This window comes from Balaenoptera acutorostrata, chromosome 6, assembly GCF_949987535.1.
Source record: "Balaenoptera acutorostrata chromosome 6, mBalAcu1.1, whole genome shotgun sequence".
Lineage (NCBI taxonomy): Eukaryota > Metazoa > Chordata > Mammalia > Artiodactyla > Balaenopteridae > Balaenoptera > Balaenoptera acutorostrata.
In genome coordinates this window covers 104,631,848-104,651,747 of record NC_080069.1, presented here as the reverse complement: position 1 = coordinate 104,651,747, position 19,900 = coordinate 104,631,848, and the positions used below count along the sequence as shown (strand labels likewise).

Here is a 19,900-nt window from a genome sequence, read left to right as displayed (position 1 = left end):
AGTCCTTAGTTTTCTATTGCTGCAGAGCAAATTATCACTAATTACTGGATTAAAACAACACAAATTTATTATCTCAGTGTTTCAGGACATCAGAAGTCTGAGCATTGTATGGCTGGGTTCTGTTCAAGGGCACACAAAGTTGAAATCAAGGTGTTGGGTGATTGTGTCCTCATCTCGGGCTCCACTAGAGAAAGATATCCTTCCAAGCTCCTTCAGGTTTTTGTCAGAAACATTTGCTCTGCAGTTGTGGGACTGAGGTCCATGTTGTCTTGCTAGTGGCAGACCAAAAAGCACTCTCAGTCCTCAGCCGCTGCTCTCAGGTCCTTGCCATGTGGCTCCTTCCACAGGCCTTCTCACCTTTGGAATTTTGGAATTTCTGACTTCTGGAAGGGTCTAGCCACTTTTAAGGGCTCACCCGATTAAATCAGCCCCACCATGATTATCTCCATTTTTATCAACTCAGAGTCAACTGATTTGAGATCTAATCATGGAAGTAATATTCCATCAAACCACAGGTTCCTCTTGCACTGAAAGTTAGGAGATCTCACAAAGGTATTACACTAGGGAGCAGAGTTAATGGGGGCCCTATTAGGATTCTATGCATCATAATATTTACAACATACTTTGCTAAGCCCTAGAGTTGATGTCAGAAGACTAGGAGAGCGTTGCTGGGCCTGGGCCTGGGCCGCCCGCCCCTCCCCCCCCCCCCCCCCCCCCCCCCCCCCCCCCCGCCTTTTCCCTCAAAGGAAAGTGACCTTGCTTGAAATAATCCTTTGTTTTGTTTTTGACTCCCCTGTCCCAGCCCCTTTCTGCCTTTAAAAGCTCCCCATTTTGTACAGCTCCTCAGATTGCCTTTCTGTTTGCTAGATAGCATGCTGCCCCATTGATGAATCGTTTAATAAAGCCAGTTAGATCTTCTAATTTACTCCATTGTATTTTGGGTTTTTTTAGCACATATAAGTGGAAGGTGCAAAACAGGGTATGTTTGGCTCTGGAAAAAAGAACAATATATTTGTGATAACTTTACCAGCCCTCTGCCTCATTGTAAATTCCACAAGGGTGAACAAAGGCTGTGTCTGAATCTCCAGTTTTCTCATTACCTAGCAAACCCAAGAAACCTAGTTTGCATATAGTATAAAACTCAACAAATAACTGTTAAATGAATGCAGTTTGTACATGAACTGGCCCATTGAGAAACTATTTCTACTCCAATTGCTTGATTATTTGGGCTTGATTATTTGGCTGAAACATCACCATCAAACTCTGGTTCTCACTGAGGATTGATGTATTCACTTAATCTGATGCTTCATGTTTTCTCATTGTTCTTATACCATAAATGAAAAGACATATATTTCAAAGATTAGCGTTCTCTCTCTATAAAACAATGGCATCTGCCCGATTGGGCTTTTTCTTCTTTTTCCCTCCAATTTCTCTCATTATCTCAGCTTTCTGAAGTCTGCGGTAGGCAGTGCGATTCCCGGTTTCCCCGCAGCTGGCTGCACTGACTGGGAAAAGCAACTCCAAATTCTGTCCTCAAGTGTTGAACCCTTTGAGCGCCGGGGGTGGGTTGTCAGGCACAGTGAAGCACTCTGCAGGGAGCAGTCTGCGAGCCAGGTTTTGCCCGCTTGCATCTCACCCCTGGGAGACCATCTCAGCTAGCCGGGCCACCCACCTCTGAGCCCGCCGAGAGCGCCAGGTCCCCACTGTACGGCGGCGACTCGGTCAAGATGGCCGCGCCCGGGCGGATACCCAGGGGCGGCGCCATCGCAGCTGCCGAACTGGCAGAGGCCGCGCTCTGGGGGGCCGCCATGTCGGCCTCCGCCTGAGCCCTGATCCCGACAAAGCCAGAGACCGCGGACCGGAGGAGGAGTGTAGGGACGGCTGAACAGGCCGGGTGTCCCCCGGAGATGGCTGTGTCGGAGCCCGGGAGCAGCGCCGCGGTGAGCGCGATGATGGGGTGGGGTGGCCTGATGGTCAGCGGCGGTCGAATCGGGCGTCAGTGACCGAAGGGTTACTGTAGTCTGTGAAGATAGGTGATTCGGGAATTGGAGTCGGTACTGGAGGGCCTCTTGCAGGGGTCGGGGGATGGTGTTAGCACACTCAGGGATCTATGGAGTAGTGCTCGGGAGGTGTCTGTGGAGTCCGTGACTGCTGCAGTTTGAGGAAATCAGTGTTTGAGGGATATGCGGTGACAGTGGTTGGAGGGGAGGGGTCTGTGGCGGTCCCTGGAAAGTCAGAGTTTGGGAGGCCATGGGGATCAGAAATGGGGGCTTTGTGGTGTATCAAAGATTGGGGAGTCTGTGGGGGTCGCAACTGGGAATGTCTAGGGGAGCCAGCGATTACGGTGCCTTTGGTAGTTAGACTGGATTGTCCCGGGCTGCGTGCAGAGGTGCAGGGAGGTCGGTTAGTAGCTTATTGCAGTAGTTAAAGGGAAGAGATGATGATGATGGTTTACAATGGGCCAGGATGTTGAAAGGCTCTTCTGCATCGATATAGAGATAGTGCAGGGCTGTGGTGAAAAGGAATCTGGTGTTAAAGTTTTCAGTGAATGAGGGAGGATGACCGTGCAGAAAAGTTGACATAAAAGACCCGAAACAGCTGTCCTTAGAAAGGTCTGATTGCAAGGTTAACCTTTGGCCAATATCCGAGAACTTAGATTGCAGGAGAGTTCCCACTATTCCCAGGAATTTTAAAAGTGGCTCACTGTGCCTAAACTATGTAAACCATGTGGTTTATGCTGAATGCCTGATTTCCTTCTGGGAATCTGGGACTTTTGTATATGCTAGGCAGAGAGTGCCTATTTGAGCAACCCCTAAAAATGTTGTTTACCAAGCATTGGTAAACAACATTTTTTTAAATTGAAGTATAGTTGATTTACGATGTTGTGTTAATTTCTGGTGTACAGCAAAGTGAAAAAAATATATATATATACATATATTCTTTTTCATATTCTTTTCCATTATGGTTTATTACAAGACATTGTATATAATTCCCTGTGCTATACAGTAGGACCTTGTTGTTTATCTATTTTATATATAGTAGTTTGTATCTGCGAATCCGAAACTCCTAATTTATCCCTCCCCCACCCCCTTTCCCCTTTGGTAATCTAAGTTTGTTTTCAATGTCTGTGAGTCTATTTCTGTTTTGTAAATAAGTTCATTTGTGTCATATTTTAGATTCCACATATAAGTGATATCATATGGTGTTTGTCTGACTTACTTCACTTAGTATGATAATCTCTAGGTCCATCCATGTTGCTGCAAATGGCATTATTTCATTCTTTTATATGGCTGAGTGGTATTCCATTGTGTGTGTATATATATATATATGTATATACACCACATCTTCTTTGTGCATTCATCTGTCAACAGACATTTAGGCTGTTTCCATGCCTTGGCCATTGTAAATACTGCTGCAGTGAGCATAGGGGTGCATGTATCTTTTCAAATTAGAGTTTTCATCTTTTCTGAATATATGCCCAAGAGTAGTGGGATTGCTGGATCCTATGACAACTCTATTTTTAGTTTCTTAAGGAGCCTCCATACTGTTCTCCATCGTGGCTGCACCAATTTACATTCCTACCAATAGTGTAGGAGGGTTCCCTTTTCTCCACACCCTCTCCAGAATTTATTATTTGTAGACTTTTTAATGATGGCCGTTCTGACCAGTGTGAGGTAGTACCTCATTGTAGTTTTGATTTGCATTTCTCTAATAGTTAGCAGTGTTGAACATTTTTTCATGTGCCTATTAGCCATCTTTATGTCTTCTTTGGAGAAATGTCCATTTAGGTCTTCTGCCTATTTTTTTATTGGGGTTTTTTTTTTAATTGAGTTCTATGAGCTGTTTGTATATTTTGGAAATTAAGCCCTTGTTAGTAGCATCGTTTGGTAAACAACATTTCACATGTGTTAGCACAACTCATTTCTGAAAGAATTAAGTATTTACTGTGTGACTCTACTGGGAGAGGACTCTTGGAAACTTGTTCCTGGCTTCCTCTGGACTTCACCTCATGCAGCTTTTTCCTTAGCTGATTTTTCACTGAATTCTTTTGCTGTGCTAAATCATAGCTATGAGTACAGCTATATGCTGAACCCTGTGAGTCCTTCTAGTGAATTATCGAACCAGACTATTAATGGGTTAAAGTCTGGTGATACTCTAAACGAGATAGGGATTTTGAAGGATGAGTGAAAAACTGTTGAAAGTATAATTTACTTCATTTTCAGGCCCTGAGGTACATGGGTTGGGGTGGAGGTGGGCAAACAACCTCCACGGGGATCACTGTAAGGGAGCAGAATCCTCAGGAGACAGGTAGGTTTTGGTTAAAGCAAGCAGGCAAAGGGAATGGCTAAAGAGGGTGAGCGTGTAGTGAAGTTTACTGGCAGTGATTAGGGTTTCTGTAAAAGCCACTGTTTGAGAGTTCTGTTGGCATCAGTGACTGGAGATTGATAGGATTTGGGGTGATATTAGAGATGGAGATTGATATGTTCCACTGGTATCAATAGTTGAGGAACCTGTGGGAATATGTAATCAGAGTATTTGTGGGGCAAGTGAGTGGGGAGATCTGTTGCTGTTAGTGATTGGGAGGTTTGCTGGGATCAGTAATTTTGGAATTATAGGCTTAGTGATTAGGAAGGGCCATGCTGGCTCAGTGATTGGGAGGCCAGTGACAATTAATGACAGGAGTTATAGGAATCAGTGACTGGACGTTTGTGAGGTCAGAGGTTGGTGACACATGCAGCTAATTTATTGGTGGTTTATGGCAGTCAGGGGTGATCTTTAAATGTTAAACAGACATGTTTGAATGTATACTTATCAGTTTCAGAATTCTCCAGTAGCTGCCTAATAAGAGGAGAAGTTTAACATGCTTTAATTTCTCCCCTGTCCCCAACCAGTTATATGCCTGCTTATTTTTCTTACATCATACCTCTTGATTTTAAGGTTACTTTTATAACAGTTGCACAAGAACGTTATCAAGTTACTTGGATGTAACTAGACATTTTACTAATTTTATTATTCATAGTTCTGTCTTGTATATGCTTAAGTCTTTCCCAATCTTGAAATCTTTATTCTGATCCAATTTTCCTTCTTTTAAAAATCATTCCTCTTTTTCTTCTCCTCCTGTCTCTCCTCTTCCTACCACATTCCCAGTTTCTCCCTCCCTCCTTCTCTTTATTTCTAAAGTACATAGGTAATATACTTTCTGCATCCTTACATGCCTAAAATACCTTACTTTTGCTTACAAACATAAATGATTTTTTGACTGGTCATAAAAACCAAGGGTCTCAATTCTTCTACCTCAGAACTCTATAAACACTACTCCATAGTCTTTAGTTAAGGAAGAAAAGATGAAGACTGATTCTGGTTGGTTTGTTTGTTGTAATTGTCTTTCTCTCTGATAATCATAGGATTTTTTTTCAAAGTACCGTAGACTAAGTGGCTTATAAACAACAGAAATTTGTTTCTGACAGTTCTGGAGGCTAGAAGTCCGACATTGGGTCGGGATCTGGCGACAGCCCTCTTCCAGGTTTCAGACTTCTTGTTGGATCCTTACTTGGCAGAAAGAGCAGAGACAGGAAGCAAGCTGTCTCATGACTCTTATAAGGGCACTGATCCCATTCATGAAGATTCCCCTCCCATGATCTCATTGAATCCTAATTATCTCCCAAAGGCCCTATCTCCTAATATCATCACATTGGAGGGCAAGGTTTCAACAATGAATTGGACACAAACATTGAGTCCATTATAGGGACATTTCTTAATATGATTTTTGTCTCTCAAAAACAAAAATGCAAAATTGGGTAAAAAAATAAGCCCCGTGTATAACATTATGATCATCAGTGAATGGTCAAGGTAAGAGAAAGTCATTATTATCTTGTCTGCATCTCTCACTGATGTGGATAACATTGGACTGAACTAAGAATGTGCTATTACAGGGATCGGTAACATTCAAAGATGTGACTATGGCCTTTACCAAGAAGGAACGGGAGCAACTAGATCCTGCTCAAAAGAGCCTGTACAAGGATGTGATGTTGGAGAATTACAGCAACCTAGCCTCATTGGGTAAGGACAAAGTAATTCAAAGTGTGCCTACTGTGATGCCTTCTCTCTGAAGTCCTTGGATAAGTTTATCGTTAATTTTTATAAATCAAAGAGTTTTAATCCCCTTTGGGTACTAGCCAGAATACTTGTGCTCCTGCCTTGAAAATGGAGGATCTACTCAGATGGGGTACATGGACATCTGCACTGTGAAATTTCAGAAGCCACGTGTTCTTTTATGCTTTAAAAGTTCTGAAGCTTAAATGGTAGGGCTTGATTTCTGGAATGTTTGTTGTTCTAACACTCAATTTCTATCTTTTCTCATGAGTAACGTATCAAGCTCTCAAACCAGACATGATATCCAAGTTGGGAAAAGGAGAAGAGCCATGGCTGGGGAAGGGGAAAAGACCCAGACAAGGTGGTCTGAGTGAAATAGCAAGACCCAAGGGAATAGGAGCCAATGGAAGTAAGTTCCTAGTTTCTTGGTGGTAACTTTGGAATTCTTTTTTTTTTCACATTTTTATTATTCATTAATTTTAAAATATATATTTTTCTTTTTATTGAAGTATAGTTACAATATTATGTTAGTTTGAGGCATACAGCAAAGTGATTCAGTTGTACATACATATATATATATTTTTTAAGATTCTTTTCCCTTATAGGCTATTGCAAAATATTGAGTATATTTCCCTGTGCTATACAGTAGGTCCTTGTTGGTTTTCTGTTTTATATACAGTAGTGTGTATATGTTAATCCCAAATTCCTAAATTATCCCTTCCTCCCATCTTTCCCCTTGGTAACCATAAGTTTGTTTTCTATGTCTGTAAGTCTGTTTCTGTTTTGTACAGTTCATTTGTATCATTTTTTTTTTAGATTCCACATATAAGCGATATCGTATGATATTTGTCTTTCTCTGTCTGGTTTACTTCACTTAGTATGATAATCTCTAGGTCCATCCATGTTGCTGCAAATGGCATTATTTCATTCTTTTTTATGGCTGAGTAATATTCCATTGTATAAATATACCACATCTTCTTTATCCATCTGTCAATGGACATTTAGGTTGTTTCCATGTCTTGGCTATTGTAAATAGTGCTGCAGTGAACATTGGGGTGCATGTATCTTTTCGAATTATGGTTTTCTCTAGATATATGCCCAGGAGTGGGATTGCAGGATCATGTGGTAGCTCTATTCTTAGTTTTTTAAGAAACCTCCATACTGTCTTCCATAGTGGCTGTACCAATATACATTCCCACTAACAGTATTGGAGGGTTCCTTTTTCTCCACATCCTCTCCAGCATTTATTATTTGTAGACTTTTTGATGGCCATTCTGACTGGTGTGAGGTGATACCTCATTGTGGTTTTGATTTGCATTTCTCTAATAATTAGCGGTATTGAGCATCTTTTCATGTGCCTGTTGGCCATCTGTATGTATTCTTTGGAGAAATGTCTGTTAGATCTTCCGCCCATTTTTTGATTGGGTTGTTTTTTGTTTTTTGTTTTTTATATTGAGCTATATGAGCTGTTTGTATATTTTGGAGATTAATCCCTTGTTGGTTGCATAGTTTGCAAATATTTTCTCCCATTCTGTAGATTGTCTTTTCATTTTGTTTATGGTTTCCTTTGCTGTGCAAAAGCTTTTAAGTTTAATTTGGTCCCATTTGTTTATTTTTGCTTTTATTCCCATTACTCTAGGAGAAGGTCCAAAAAGATACTGATGCAGTTTATGTCAAAGATTGTTCTGGCTGTGTTTTCCTCTAGGAGTTTTATAGTATCTGATCTTACATTTAGGTCTTTAATCCATTTTGAGTTTATTTTTGTGTATGGTGTTAGAGAATGTTCTAATTTCATTCTTTTACATGTAGCTGTCTAGTTTTCCCAGCACCACTTATTGAAGAGAACTGTCTTTTCTCCATTGTATATTCTTGCCTCCTTTGTCATAGATTAATTGACCATAGGTGCATGGGTTTGGAATTCTTTGAATAATTTATTCTTAAATTCATCTTACAGATCCTAGGAAGTAGCAGTAGAAAAATATCAAAATCTCCTGGGGGAAAAAGAGTTCAAACTACAAAGATTCTCCAACCTTGGAGATTCTAATATCTCTTCCTTCTGTGACCTGTCCACATGAGAGGTTCTCATAGGAGATTCACTGTAGTCAGGAGCCAGTATGACTTATGGGGATTTGCTTATACCATTTGTATCAGTCTGCTTAGGCTAAGTTACATCCCATTAAAGAAAGACCCCAAAATCTTAGTGCCCTACAAAAAGAAAGATTTGTTTCTTGCTCAAGCTGCAGCCCTTTTCCACATTATCTTGTGACCTACACTGAAAGAGCAGTCCCTATTTGGCAAATTCTGGTCTCATTACAGAGGCAGTGAAGAGGGAGTGGAACCATATGATGACTTAAAATCACTGATTGGATGTGGTAGATATCTCTTTCTGCTTACATTTTATTGGTTCATTAGTCAAAGCAGATCACCTGGCCACTCCCGAGTTCAACTGGGTAGGAATGTATACTCCTTTCACAGGGAGGATTCAAATGGCCATGCAGTGGGGCTGGGAGGTGTAATCCACAGGGAACAATAATACAGTCTGCCATACCACTGGGGTTGTGGTAGGAAAAAAGTTGAAAAACAGGGCTCTAAACCTTGGGTACCAGACCATCGGATGCCTAACTGACCGTTCCATATAGCCATCTTTCCTCATCCATGCTCTCTGTTGCTCAGTTTTGAGAAAGAGCAGTGAACCCTTTTAGCTGTTTCCTTAAGTAATCCCATTCCTGCTTACCTCTCTAAAGCAATGCTTTTTAAAATTATCCTCCCTTTTCCTAATATCCTCAGCTTTTCTCCCTTCGTCCACCCACACTCTTAGACCCCATAGTATCAAATTTCTCTCCTTAGAGATTCAGGCATTCTTAAATCTGTCCTCTATCCAGATCTCTTGGCATGATCCTCCTGCCCCTCATTACTTTCCATTTTCCCCCTTTCACTGTGAAATGCTCTAGACCTGTGGTCTATACCACCAACATTATTTCCATTTTCTCCCTAACCCTTGCAGTCAAATTCCATAGGATCCATGACTCTAACAATTTCTGACTTTAAAGTCAGCAGTGGTAACCTTCCAGTGCATATTTTAATAGTTTTGATCAGCCTGAAATTCTTGCCCACCTAGCTTGAATTATACCACTTGAATCTGATTTTATCGTTTAAGTGTTCCTTTACCAATTTTTTTCACCAGATTCTCTTCTTTCTCACTTTGTTGAAGTGTCCCTAAGGTTTTGTCTTCTACTATCTATTCTTTTTTTAAATTCTGTTTTCCTCAAAGGAATAATCTATTGTGTAAATACAAGCTATTTATTCTATACTGGTGACTTCCAAGATAAATTTATCTTGTCCAGATAAATCTTCAATTCCTTTGTCTTATATTTTACCTCCTTACAGGATAGCTTATTCTCAGATGGTCAGAAATTGAAAGCTTTATCTTTCTTTCTAAATTAGAGCTTCCTTCCACCTTCCTTGTTTTTATCAGGGTCAGATTTTAGGCCTGTCTGCCATGGAGTTCCCATGAATCCTTGCTCTCTACCTTCCCTCTTACTATTCTTTCCTCAGTTCCTGATTTTTTTTCCCCCCTCAGTTCTGACTGATATCACCCAAATTAGATTCATATTGTCCCATACCTAAATTGCTCCAATTCTTAGGTAGATTATTAAATCCGCCCCTTAAAAAAAAATTCATCTTAGATGTTGCCACCAAACATTAAAATATTCAGTTATTATATATCACTACAGTCCCCAAATTAGCAGAATGTCCACAATATCTTTTTAAGTTTCTTCTAACATTGAATTTTTCAAGACTCCATGAATTTCCCAAGACCAGAGGGACCAGTCTTTCAAATGACAAATGAAGAGACTTCATAGAGTTTTGTTTGTTTGTTTGTTTTTGTTTGTTTATTTTATTTTATTTTATTTATTTATTTTTGGCTGCGTTGGGTCTTCATTGCGCACGGGCTGTCTCTAGTTGCAGTGAGCAGGGGCTACTCTTCATTGCTGTGCGCAGGCTTCTCATTGCGGTGGCCTCTCTTGTTGCAGAGCACAGGCTCTAGGCTCCCAGGCTTCAGTAGTTGTGGCATGAGGGCTCAGTAGTTGTGGCTTGCGGGCTCTAGAGCGCAGGCTCAGTAGTTGCGGTGCACGGGCTTAGTTGTTCCACGGCATGTGGGATCTTCCCGGACCAGGGCTCCAACCCATGTCCCTTGCATTGGCAGGCGGATTCTCAACCACTCAGCCACCAGGGAAGTCCTTTATAGAGTTTTTGATCCATCCATTAGTGGCTCCAGTTTTGGCTGTCTTCACTTTTCTCGCTGATACTTGGTGTTACAACTGAAAAATAATCCTGAGTCATTTAATACATACATCTTTGTCATTGCTACAGTGACTCTATTCTTGGCTCAGGTTCTTCTATAGTCCTCGAAGTTTCTTCAAGGAAGGACTATTCTATTCCCTCCTTTGATTTGCTGGGTCTAATGAGCTCCATGCTTCAGTTTCTGAAGTTACAGTCATTTTAGCTTAAAATTCATGTCAGTTACTGTCTCAGATTCAGGACAAGCTTATAGCCTTAATTACATGCTCTGCCAGACCCAGCTCTCCCCTAGTATTACCCTATTATTATACCAGTTCACTAGTTCAGAGCCTCCTCCCCTCCCTCACGGTAAATTTCTCTTGTGGTGCTTTATATCTTTTCCAGCTGGCCAGTGTCAGTTGGGACCAGCCCAAATCATCATAATAAGAGGTTCTTATAATGTTACACCTCAAGGGGAAAGGTTTGAGTTTTGATCCCTTGCTTCCCAGAAGGAGGTTTGCCTCCATCCTCCCCAGCATCCTTGGACATTGGAAGATGCAGCCTTGTCATACTACATAAAAGTTCTTGTTATAATCTTTCTCTCAGGATGCTTGCATCACTTAAAATTTCCTAAATGAAAAAGCAGCTGGCAACTCCAATTCTTCCTACTATAAGTATAACACTACTTTATGTATACTTATAAAAATTGGTCTACTCCATGGGAACTAATCTCTTAAAAGTTCTCCATAAAAGTAATAGTATTTCCCGGCTATATATTCAAACACCATAACTCTTTTCTGTTTGAACTTAGTTTTCACTTTATCCATGTAATAATGTTCTTTTACTAGTAAAACAACTATTCACTTTTTATCTCTTTCTTTCTGAGGTTATGGGGACTCTTATATCTGCTTCTCTCTTTGAATCTCTTTGATTCCTATCCTGAAGCTTTTTCTGTTTTTCCATGTCCGTAGCTGAAAAAGGCCACCCCCAAAATGGTAGTCCTAACTTCTAAATTGTTTGGTTTTTACATATGTAACGTCCATATCTAGCTAACAGAAGTCTTCAAGTTTCAATTCTAAGTTCTTAGGAGAATCGTTGAATAGCTGGAGCCTGGTGTTTACCACTGTCCGATCAATTGTTTTCAAGGAGAAGTTGGATCATATACTACAAACATGGCTGCCTACATCTGTCAGTGTAGGTGGTGGTCTCAGAGAAGGGAAGCATAGATTGAGAAGATATCTCAAAATGTATAATTGTATAATGTGTGGAGGAAAGAATGTGAGCAATCACTTAGAGTTGGGAATTAGCTTAAAATTTATAATTGGCAATTAGAGTGACCTGACAGGAAGGTGTGCTCCATAGCAAACTATTGGAAAACAAGTGTGTGTGTACACTGTAAATCCAAATGGTGTAAAGTTTATTTGCCAATATCAAACTTTATAATATGGTAAAAACATCAGGTAACTCATAGAAACTGTGGGGTGTTTTTTACTACAGGAATTGCATTATTATATTAATCATGGGTGGTAGCAGTGGAACATCCTTTCCTGCTTAATCCCTCAGTCATCTATATGCTGTTCAGTACTCTTTGATGGACTTACCTTATTTTCTCTTATTTTGGCTCTTTGGGGAACAATAACAAAATTTTACTTGAGCTATCCTAAATAAATGGAGGAATTTATTATAAGGCTTCTTGTAACCTAAGGGGTGATACTTCAGCTGGGGACTAGAACGAGTACTGGGAAGCCATTAGGAACTGGGATTATGCAAATGGTCTCTTTGAGGACACATGATCTCACATCTCTGCTTTTCTGTGGATGTATGCTTTATTCTTTGTACTGATGAACTTTCTGTTTACATAGGGAAAATGTGGCTTTATAGTACTTGTCTTATATCATTTTTAAATTTAGCATCCAGTGGAGACTAACTAGAGTCTAAGTTTTTAGGAGACATACTCTTATTGGACATCTTGGCTTGAGCCAGCTGTCTCCAACTGTGACTATGGAGAGTTGGATGAATATAGATGGGCTGTAAGAGCCAAATACTATTGGTGGATTGGCAGTTATTAAAGCTGGGCAGCTTGGGCTGAGGAGAGACTTCAAAAAGTGTCAACAACAATTACAAGCTTTTAACTTCATCTGTTTTTTATTCACTGCTCCTTGTGTTTATTTCATCTTTTATCCCAGGTTGCAAGGTCATATTTATAAACAGCCAAAGCCTTTTCTAATCACTATTGTCAATTTTCTTTTCCTGTTTTTACTACAGCACTTTCCCCCTCAAGTCCAAAAAGACAGGGACATTTGCACTTGATATTTCATTCACTTTAGGATACTAGGCTTGAATAAAGATTCAGCCCCACAACAAGGCATTTCTTTATAAGTTGTATTCCAAAATATGAGAGTGCAAAGATTCACAAGAATGTCTCATTGAATTCCACTTTAGAAGAAGTCCAGCAAGATGATGACCAGCTAGAGAACCACCAGGAATCTCAAAACAAACTCCTTGGGGAAGTTGCTTTCAAGAAAACAACTCTGACTAAGAAAAAGGGCCATGAATGTAGTTCATTGGGGAAAAAAAATGTGAGTACAAAATATGTTCCTTCAAAAAAAAAGCTTCTTAAATTTGATTCACATGGAAAGAATTCAGACTTACCTGGTCATGTAAGAAATTATGTAGAAAAGAAACCTGATGTAGCTAAAGAGCATACGAAATCATTCAGCCATAGCTTATCTGATACAAAAAAAGACAAAAATCAAACTGGAAAAAAATGTGAGAAATTACCCAACCATAGCTCATCTAATAGGCCTGACAAAACTCAAACTGGCAAGAAACATACTGAATGGGACAAAATTCAAACTGGAGAAAAACATAAGGAATCATCCAGCCATAGCTCATCTCCTACTAAGCGTGACAAAACTCAGAATAAAGTGAAACCATATGAATGTAATGAATGTGGGAAGGTTCTCAGCCACAAACAAGGACTCGTTGACCATCAGAGAATTCATACAGGTGAGAAACCATATGAATGTAATGAATGTGGGATAGCCTTTAGCCAAAAATCACACCTTGTTGTACACCAGAGAACTCACACTGGAGAAAAACCATATGAGTGTATTCAATGTGGCAAAGCCCATGGTCATAAACATGCCCTCACTGACCATCTGAGAGTTCATACTGGGGAAAAGCCCTATGAATGTACTGAATGTGGGAAAACCTTCAGACATAGCTCAAACCTTATTCAACATGTGAGATCTCATACAGGCGAGAAGCCCTATGAATGTAAGGAATGTGGAAAGTCCTTTAGGTATAACTCATCTCTTACGGAACATGTGAGAACTCATACAGGTGAAATACCATACGAATGTAATGAATGTGGAAAAGCCTTTAAGTATAGCTCATCCCTTACTAAACATATGAGAATTCATACAGGTGAGAAACCCTTTCAATGTAGTGAATGTGGGAAAGCTTTCAGCAAGAAGTCACACCTCATTATACATCAAAGAACTCATACTAAAGAGAAACCCTATAAATGTAATGAATGTGGAAAAGCCTTTGGACATAGCTCATCTCTTACTTACCATATGAGAACTCATACAGGTGAAAGTCCTTTTGAATGCAACCAATGTGGGAAGGCTTTCAAGCAAATTGAAGGTCTTACTCAACATCAGAGAGTTCATACTGGGGAGAAGCCCTATGAATGTAATGAATGTGGGAAAGCCTTTACCCAAAAGTCACACCTCATTGTACATCAGAGAACTCATACTGGGGAGAAACCCTATGAATGTAATGAATGTGGAAAAGTGTTCAATGCAAAGTCACAACTTGTTATACATCAGAGATCCCACACTGGAGAGAAACCTTATGAATGTAATGAATGTGGAAGAGCCTTCAAACAAAATGCATCCCTTACTAAACATATGAAAACTCATTCAGAAGAGAAATCTCATGAGTGAAATTAGTGTGGGAAATCTGAACTAAAGGTTTTATTTAACCTTAGAAGTATTCTAACTTTAAAGAATGTTAGAAAGCTTTTAACAAGAAGTCACACCTCATTACACATGAGAGAATTTGAAAATGAATCATCACATGGAAGAAATGGATGGAGAGTTTAAACCTGATACTAAACCTTTTAGATAAAATATTGTTTTAAAAATAATTACTATAAATGATCTATATATTCAGATTGAATATAAAGCTTTAAAAATTGTTAATAATTGAATAATCAGAGCACTAGAGAAACAAATTACATTTTCTGACAATTCCTGAGTTGCTTGAGTGTTGTGTACTTAAGCACCACATACGAGAATTGAATTTGCATATCTGTTTATTGCCATGTATAAATGTGTGTGACCACTGGTATGAGTTTCATCTTTGATGCTATCATGCAGCTCTTTCTTAATGTCTTTGCTAGTCTCTGCATCAGCAGAAAACTTTATAAAAGGGTAATTATCTATGTTAAAAAAAATGTTAACACAAAATTAAGAGAAAATGAAGGAAATCAGCTGAGAACACACAGGTGCTGGTAGGGAATGCTATCCAAGATATATTGTTGAGTGAAAAAAGCAGGTTGCTCAACTGTGTATATAGTTTGTTCCCACTTGTGTACAAAAGGGTGTGTGTGTTTTCCTGTCTGTCTGTGTGTATGTATGTATGTATGTGTGTATATATACATATATTTCTATGTGAGTAGATTGGTTTGAAAAAATAGAAAAGAAACTTTGTGGTTGCCATTGGGCACAGGAGTAGAGGAATGGGGTCTGGGATGGGAGGAAGACCTCCTTTTTATTGTATACTCTTTAAATTTTTAAATCATGTACATATATTATTTTCACAATTAAAATCCTTTTAATATGTATAAATGAATACTAATGAAAATTTTCACTGAACCCACTCCACGATGTTATTTGACAAAGTAAGAGTTTCTATGCTTATTCATGAATGAGGATATGGTATTAAATTTGATATTGAATTCACAAAGGCTTTTCCTATCAAACATGTTCTTTCATTAAAATAATGAATTACAACTATAACTCAGCACTGTGTTTCTTTTATTCATCATATTTTTAAAGACTGAAGATGAACTGTGATTGCAGCTGAATGAAAGTGATTTTCTGAACAATCACTCCATTTTATTTCATATTCAAAGTGCTTATACACAAATACCTCAATCTGGGATTTCAAATGTATTGCAACAAATGGCACTACTTCCTGTTCTTGCCCAATAGCAGACCTTGTTAATGTATCACTGCACTCTTTCTGAGTGAATCTAGACTTGGCCTCAGAATCATTCTTAAGCATGCATTCCAGAAGATACTGTTAATCAGTTTGCGTTTGCACAGGAAACCTATTTTCCTATTTTTACTCATGAGTCATAGATTTAAAAATACAGCTGAACTGTTCTAAAATTTAAGTTGTTACACTAAAAACAGTAACATAAGGACAAAAATGGTTTTGTAATATAAGATAATAATAATATTTGATACGTATGTCACCTTTTACATTTTTCACAGCACATTCACTGCATTACCTGATTTATTCCTCAGAATAAACATATAAGTTGGTAGGAAAGACTTGTCTAGTCATGGTCAATACTTCTCAATAAATATTTCACCTAGATACTAGCCTGGCATAATTATGGACCCTCAACCGTATATGATTAAATGCCATCTTTGCAAATATTTCCTATTCCAATGCCTGCCTTCTTGACCTCATTTTGGAGAATTAAAAAGTACGAATATTTAGAATGGAACGTGTGCATGTGTGTGTGCACGTGTGCACATACATGTATTGAAAGATTAACTCACGGATATTATGCTCTCATTACCAAGTAACTTATTTACTGTCGGGGAAGAAAATGAAATGTGAAAGCCATTTCCATCAGTAATTTATTACCAGGTGAAAATCTAGCACTATGCACAGAATGAATCATCACTGTCCAGAGCTGTAGAAAATCTGCACTTTGTAGAAGAATAAAACAGTTGCACATATGGCTAGAAATTTCCTACATCTCTTGGAGAACCCATGGTAGTGCCACACCTGGGACAGTCAAGAATATAGGTATACCTGAACAGTAAAAATGAATGCTGAAAGTCATCCTGTGCAGTAAAAAATGAATTAAAATTTAGTATCAATGAACAGGAAATGATGTCTAAAAATAATTAGAAGCGAACAACGAAAGAAAATAGACATACAGATGTGAGTCTAAATCAATGATACACAAGCTTGGGCATGCATCACAGTCTCCTGGAGGGCTTGTTAAAACATGGACTTTAGGAATGGGCCCCACCCACAAAATTTCTGACTCAGTAGGTCTGTGATGGGGCCTGAGAATTTGCATTTTAAATAAGTTCCCAGAAGATGCTGATGCTACTGGTCTGGGGACCACACTTTGAGAATCACTAATCTGAATAATTGTTTAAGTAAAATTTAAAAATATTTTAAAATGTTCCTGAGACATTTCTTCAATATAAAGAAGAGGAGGAGGCATAGATCCATAAAATTAATTATTAACAGTTTTAAAACATTTCTTTATTCAAGAAATATGGATCATCTACTATATGCTGGGCACTATTCTAAGTCTTAGAGATATAGCAGTCAACAAAACAAGAAGAAAAGAAATCTTGTCCTCAGAGAGCTTAATTCTAGAGTGGGAGACAGGCAGTAAATCTAAATATAGTCCCTTGGTATCCACAGGGGACTGGTTCCAGGACCAGCCACAGATACCAAGATCTGCAAATGCTTACGTCCCATAGTCGGCCCTCCAAATCTGTGGTTCCATATCCAAGGATTCAACCAACCATGGATGATGTAGTACTATATATATTTATTGAAAAAAATCCATGCATAATTGGACCCACACAGTTCAACCTGTGTTGTTCAAGAGTCGACTGTAATTAAAATACAGAGTATGACAGAGGGTGATAAGTGGTATGGCAAAAAACAAAACAGGGAAGGGAAATGCAATTGTAAGAGAATACAGTTTTAAATATGGTGGTAGTGGTGGTACAAGCTCAAGCTTACTTAATGGTGACACAATCTTGACGAATATGAAAACAAGTCATGTATATATGATGGAAGAGCGTTCCAGGCATACATTTTTTAGAATCTGAGGGTGTGGGAAGAGAGAGAAAGATGCTGAACTCCTCTGACATACAGAAGAGGAAAAAGTAAGAAATTTTTCTGTTAAATCAAGATTTAAAAAATAATCAGGTTTGCAAGAGAGGTAGAAACAAGATTGCTCATACACTGCTTTTGGTAGTCAAGTTTGTACAACCTATTTAAATGTAAATCTGACAGTATACATCAAAGCCTGAAAATATTTTGCACTCCTACTTCCAGGAATCTCTTCTATGAAACACAATCAGGGTGTACTGTAATTATCACAGAACACAGAGAAGTTGGATAAAACATAAGTTGCCAATTAATTGATTAAATAAAGTATGACACCCTCATAAGATAGAAGTTGGTGTGGTAGAGGGAGATAATTTGAGAGAAAACATGCAGGTTTTTTTAACGTGAGAAACCACAAGACTGAGTTCATAGCAACCACAGCTACTGGAAAATGAGGGGAGAATCCCAGAAAAGAGAAACTCAAAGGGGGGGGAACCCAAATTATGTGAATAAAGTCTGCACAAGTCTCTGGCTGACCCCTGAATCATGCAGGTATGGCACAACTCCTAACCCTTTGTCTTTTGAACTGAGCTTTCATTTGTGCTGCTCCCTCAGTGACAGAATTTGAAGTCTGAGTTCAATGATGTTAATTACTTGATAGAACAAAAACATTAACACTCCTCCAAGAAATATAATGGAATCCAGAATTGCCACAACTTATCATTCATGATATCCAGGATACAAGACAAACTTACTTGACATTCAAAGAATTAGGAAAATGTGACCCCATTTCAAGAAAACAGACAACCAACCCAGAAATTGGAATAAGCTGATGAAGATATTAATGTAGCTATTATAACTATGCTTAATGAAATAAAATATGCTCAAAATGAATGTAAAGATTTTTAACTCAGAGAAGAAATAGAAACTACAAAGAAAAACCAAAATAAAATTCTCGAACTGAAAAATACAATGTCTGAAATTTAAAATTCACAGGATAAGTTTGCCAAATGTAAATTACAGGGGAAAGAGTCATTGACTTGAAATAGATCAGTAGAAATGATCAAACAAGTGAGAGAAAAATGATGAAAAGACATTAACCTGTGACCTGTGGGACAAAAAAACATGTCTTGCATATATGTAGATGAAGTCCCAAAAGGAGAGTGAGGAGAAAATGGGACATGCAAAATATTTGAAGATACAATGGCTGATATTTCCCCAAGTTTGGTAAATGACATAAATGTACTGATTTGAGAATCTCAGCAAACTCCAAGCAGGATGAAAATTAAGAAAACCATGATTAGGTACTTCCTAGACAAGCTCTATAACTTAAAGATAGAAATAAAATCTTGGGACTTCCCTGGTGGTCCCAAGACTCCACGGTCCCAATGCAGGGGGTCCAGATTTGATCCCTGGTCGGGGAACTAGATCCTGCATGCATGCCGCAACTAAAAGTCTGCATGCCACAACAAAGAAGCCCACATGCCGCAACTAAGAAGCCTGCATGCTGCAACTAAGACCCAGCGCAGCCAAAATACATAAATAAATAAATGAATTTAAAAAAAGAAGAGCATGTTCCAAATCAATATCTTTAAAGAAAGAAAGAAAGAAAGAAAATCTTGAAATCCAGGGGAAAAAGTGACACATATTCGATAAAAACAATCTTAATGATTGGTGACTTATCATCAAAAACTGTGGAGGCCAGAAGACAGTGGATCGGTATCCTTAAAAATGCTGTAGAAAACAAAAAAACCTTCAATCTCAACCTCAAATTCTATATCCAGCAAAAATATCCTTTAAGAATGGAGGTGGAGCAAATGGTGCTGAATAGTTTTTTTTTTTTAAGCCACAGTTTCATTGTCTTAGTTAAAACAGGATTATTAAGTGGTGATTTTAAATTCTTTTTTTTTTTATTAGCAACTTCAAGTATAACAACTGGAATAAGTGTTTATTTTCTATTAATAAAAATGAATTTTTACAAAAAAAGAAAAAAGAATGGAGGTGAAATAATGACATTTTAGATAAATGAATTAAGAGAATTTATCCCCAACGACCATAAAGTTCTTTGGGTTGAAGGGAAATAATACCAGATGGAAACTCAGCTCTTCAGGAAGCATTAAAGAGTATCAGAAATGGTAAATACATAGGTAAATATAAAAGACTATTCTAACTTGTTAATTTCTCTAAAATACTTAGGATTGTTTAAAACAAAACTTAAAACATTGCCTTATGTGGATTGTAAGGTATTTAGATGCAGTACATATAACAACTCTAGCATAAAGAAAGGGGGGTGGACCTATATTGTAGAGAGTTTCTAAATTTTATGTGCTATAAATAATAGCAATTGAAAGTAGAATGAAAGTCAAGGATGTATAGAGCAATATCTAGAGAAACCATTAAAGAGTAAAGCAAAGAA

The 19,900-nt window shown here is 38.4% G+C and overlaps 1 protein-coding gene across 1 annotated transcript in view; it reads left to right on the top strand.

Moving 5' to 3' along the window:
• Positions 1-19,900, top strand: part of ZFP37 (ZFP37 zinc finger protein) — a 103,212-nt gene that overhangs the window by 30,703 nt on the left and 52,609 nt on the right. Inside the window, exons 4-7 of the mRNA XM_057547828.1 lie at positions 5,934-6,060; positions 6,365-6,502; positions 12,817-13,383; positions 13,804-14,273. Of these exons, the coding sequence (XP_057403811.1) occupies positions 5,934-6,060; positions 6,365-6,502; positions 12,817-13,383; positions 13,804-14,273 (1,302 nt within the window). The remainder of the gene's footprint in view (positions 1-5,933; positions 6,061-6,364; positions 6,503-12,816; positions 13,384-13,803; positions 14,274-19,900) is intronic.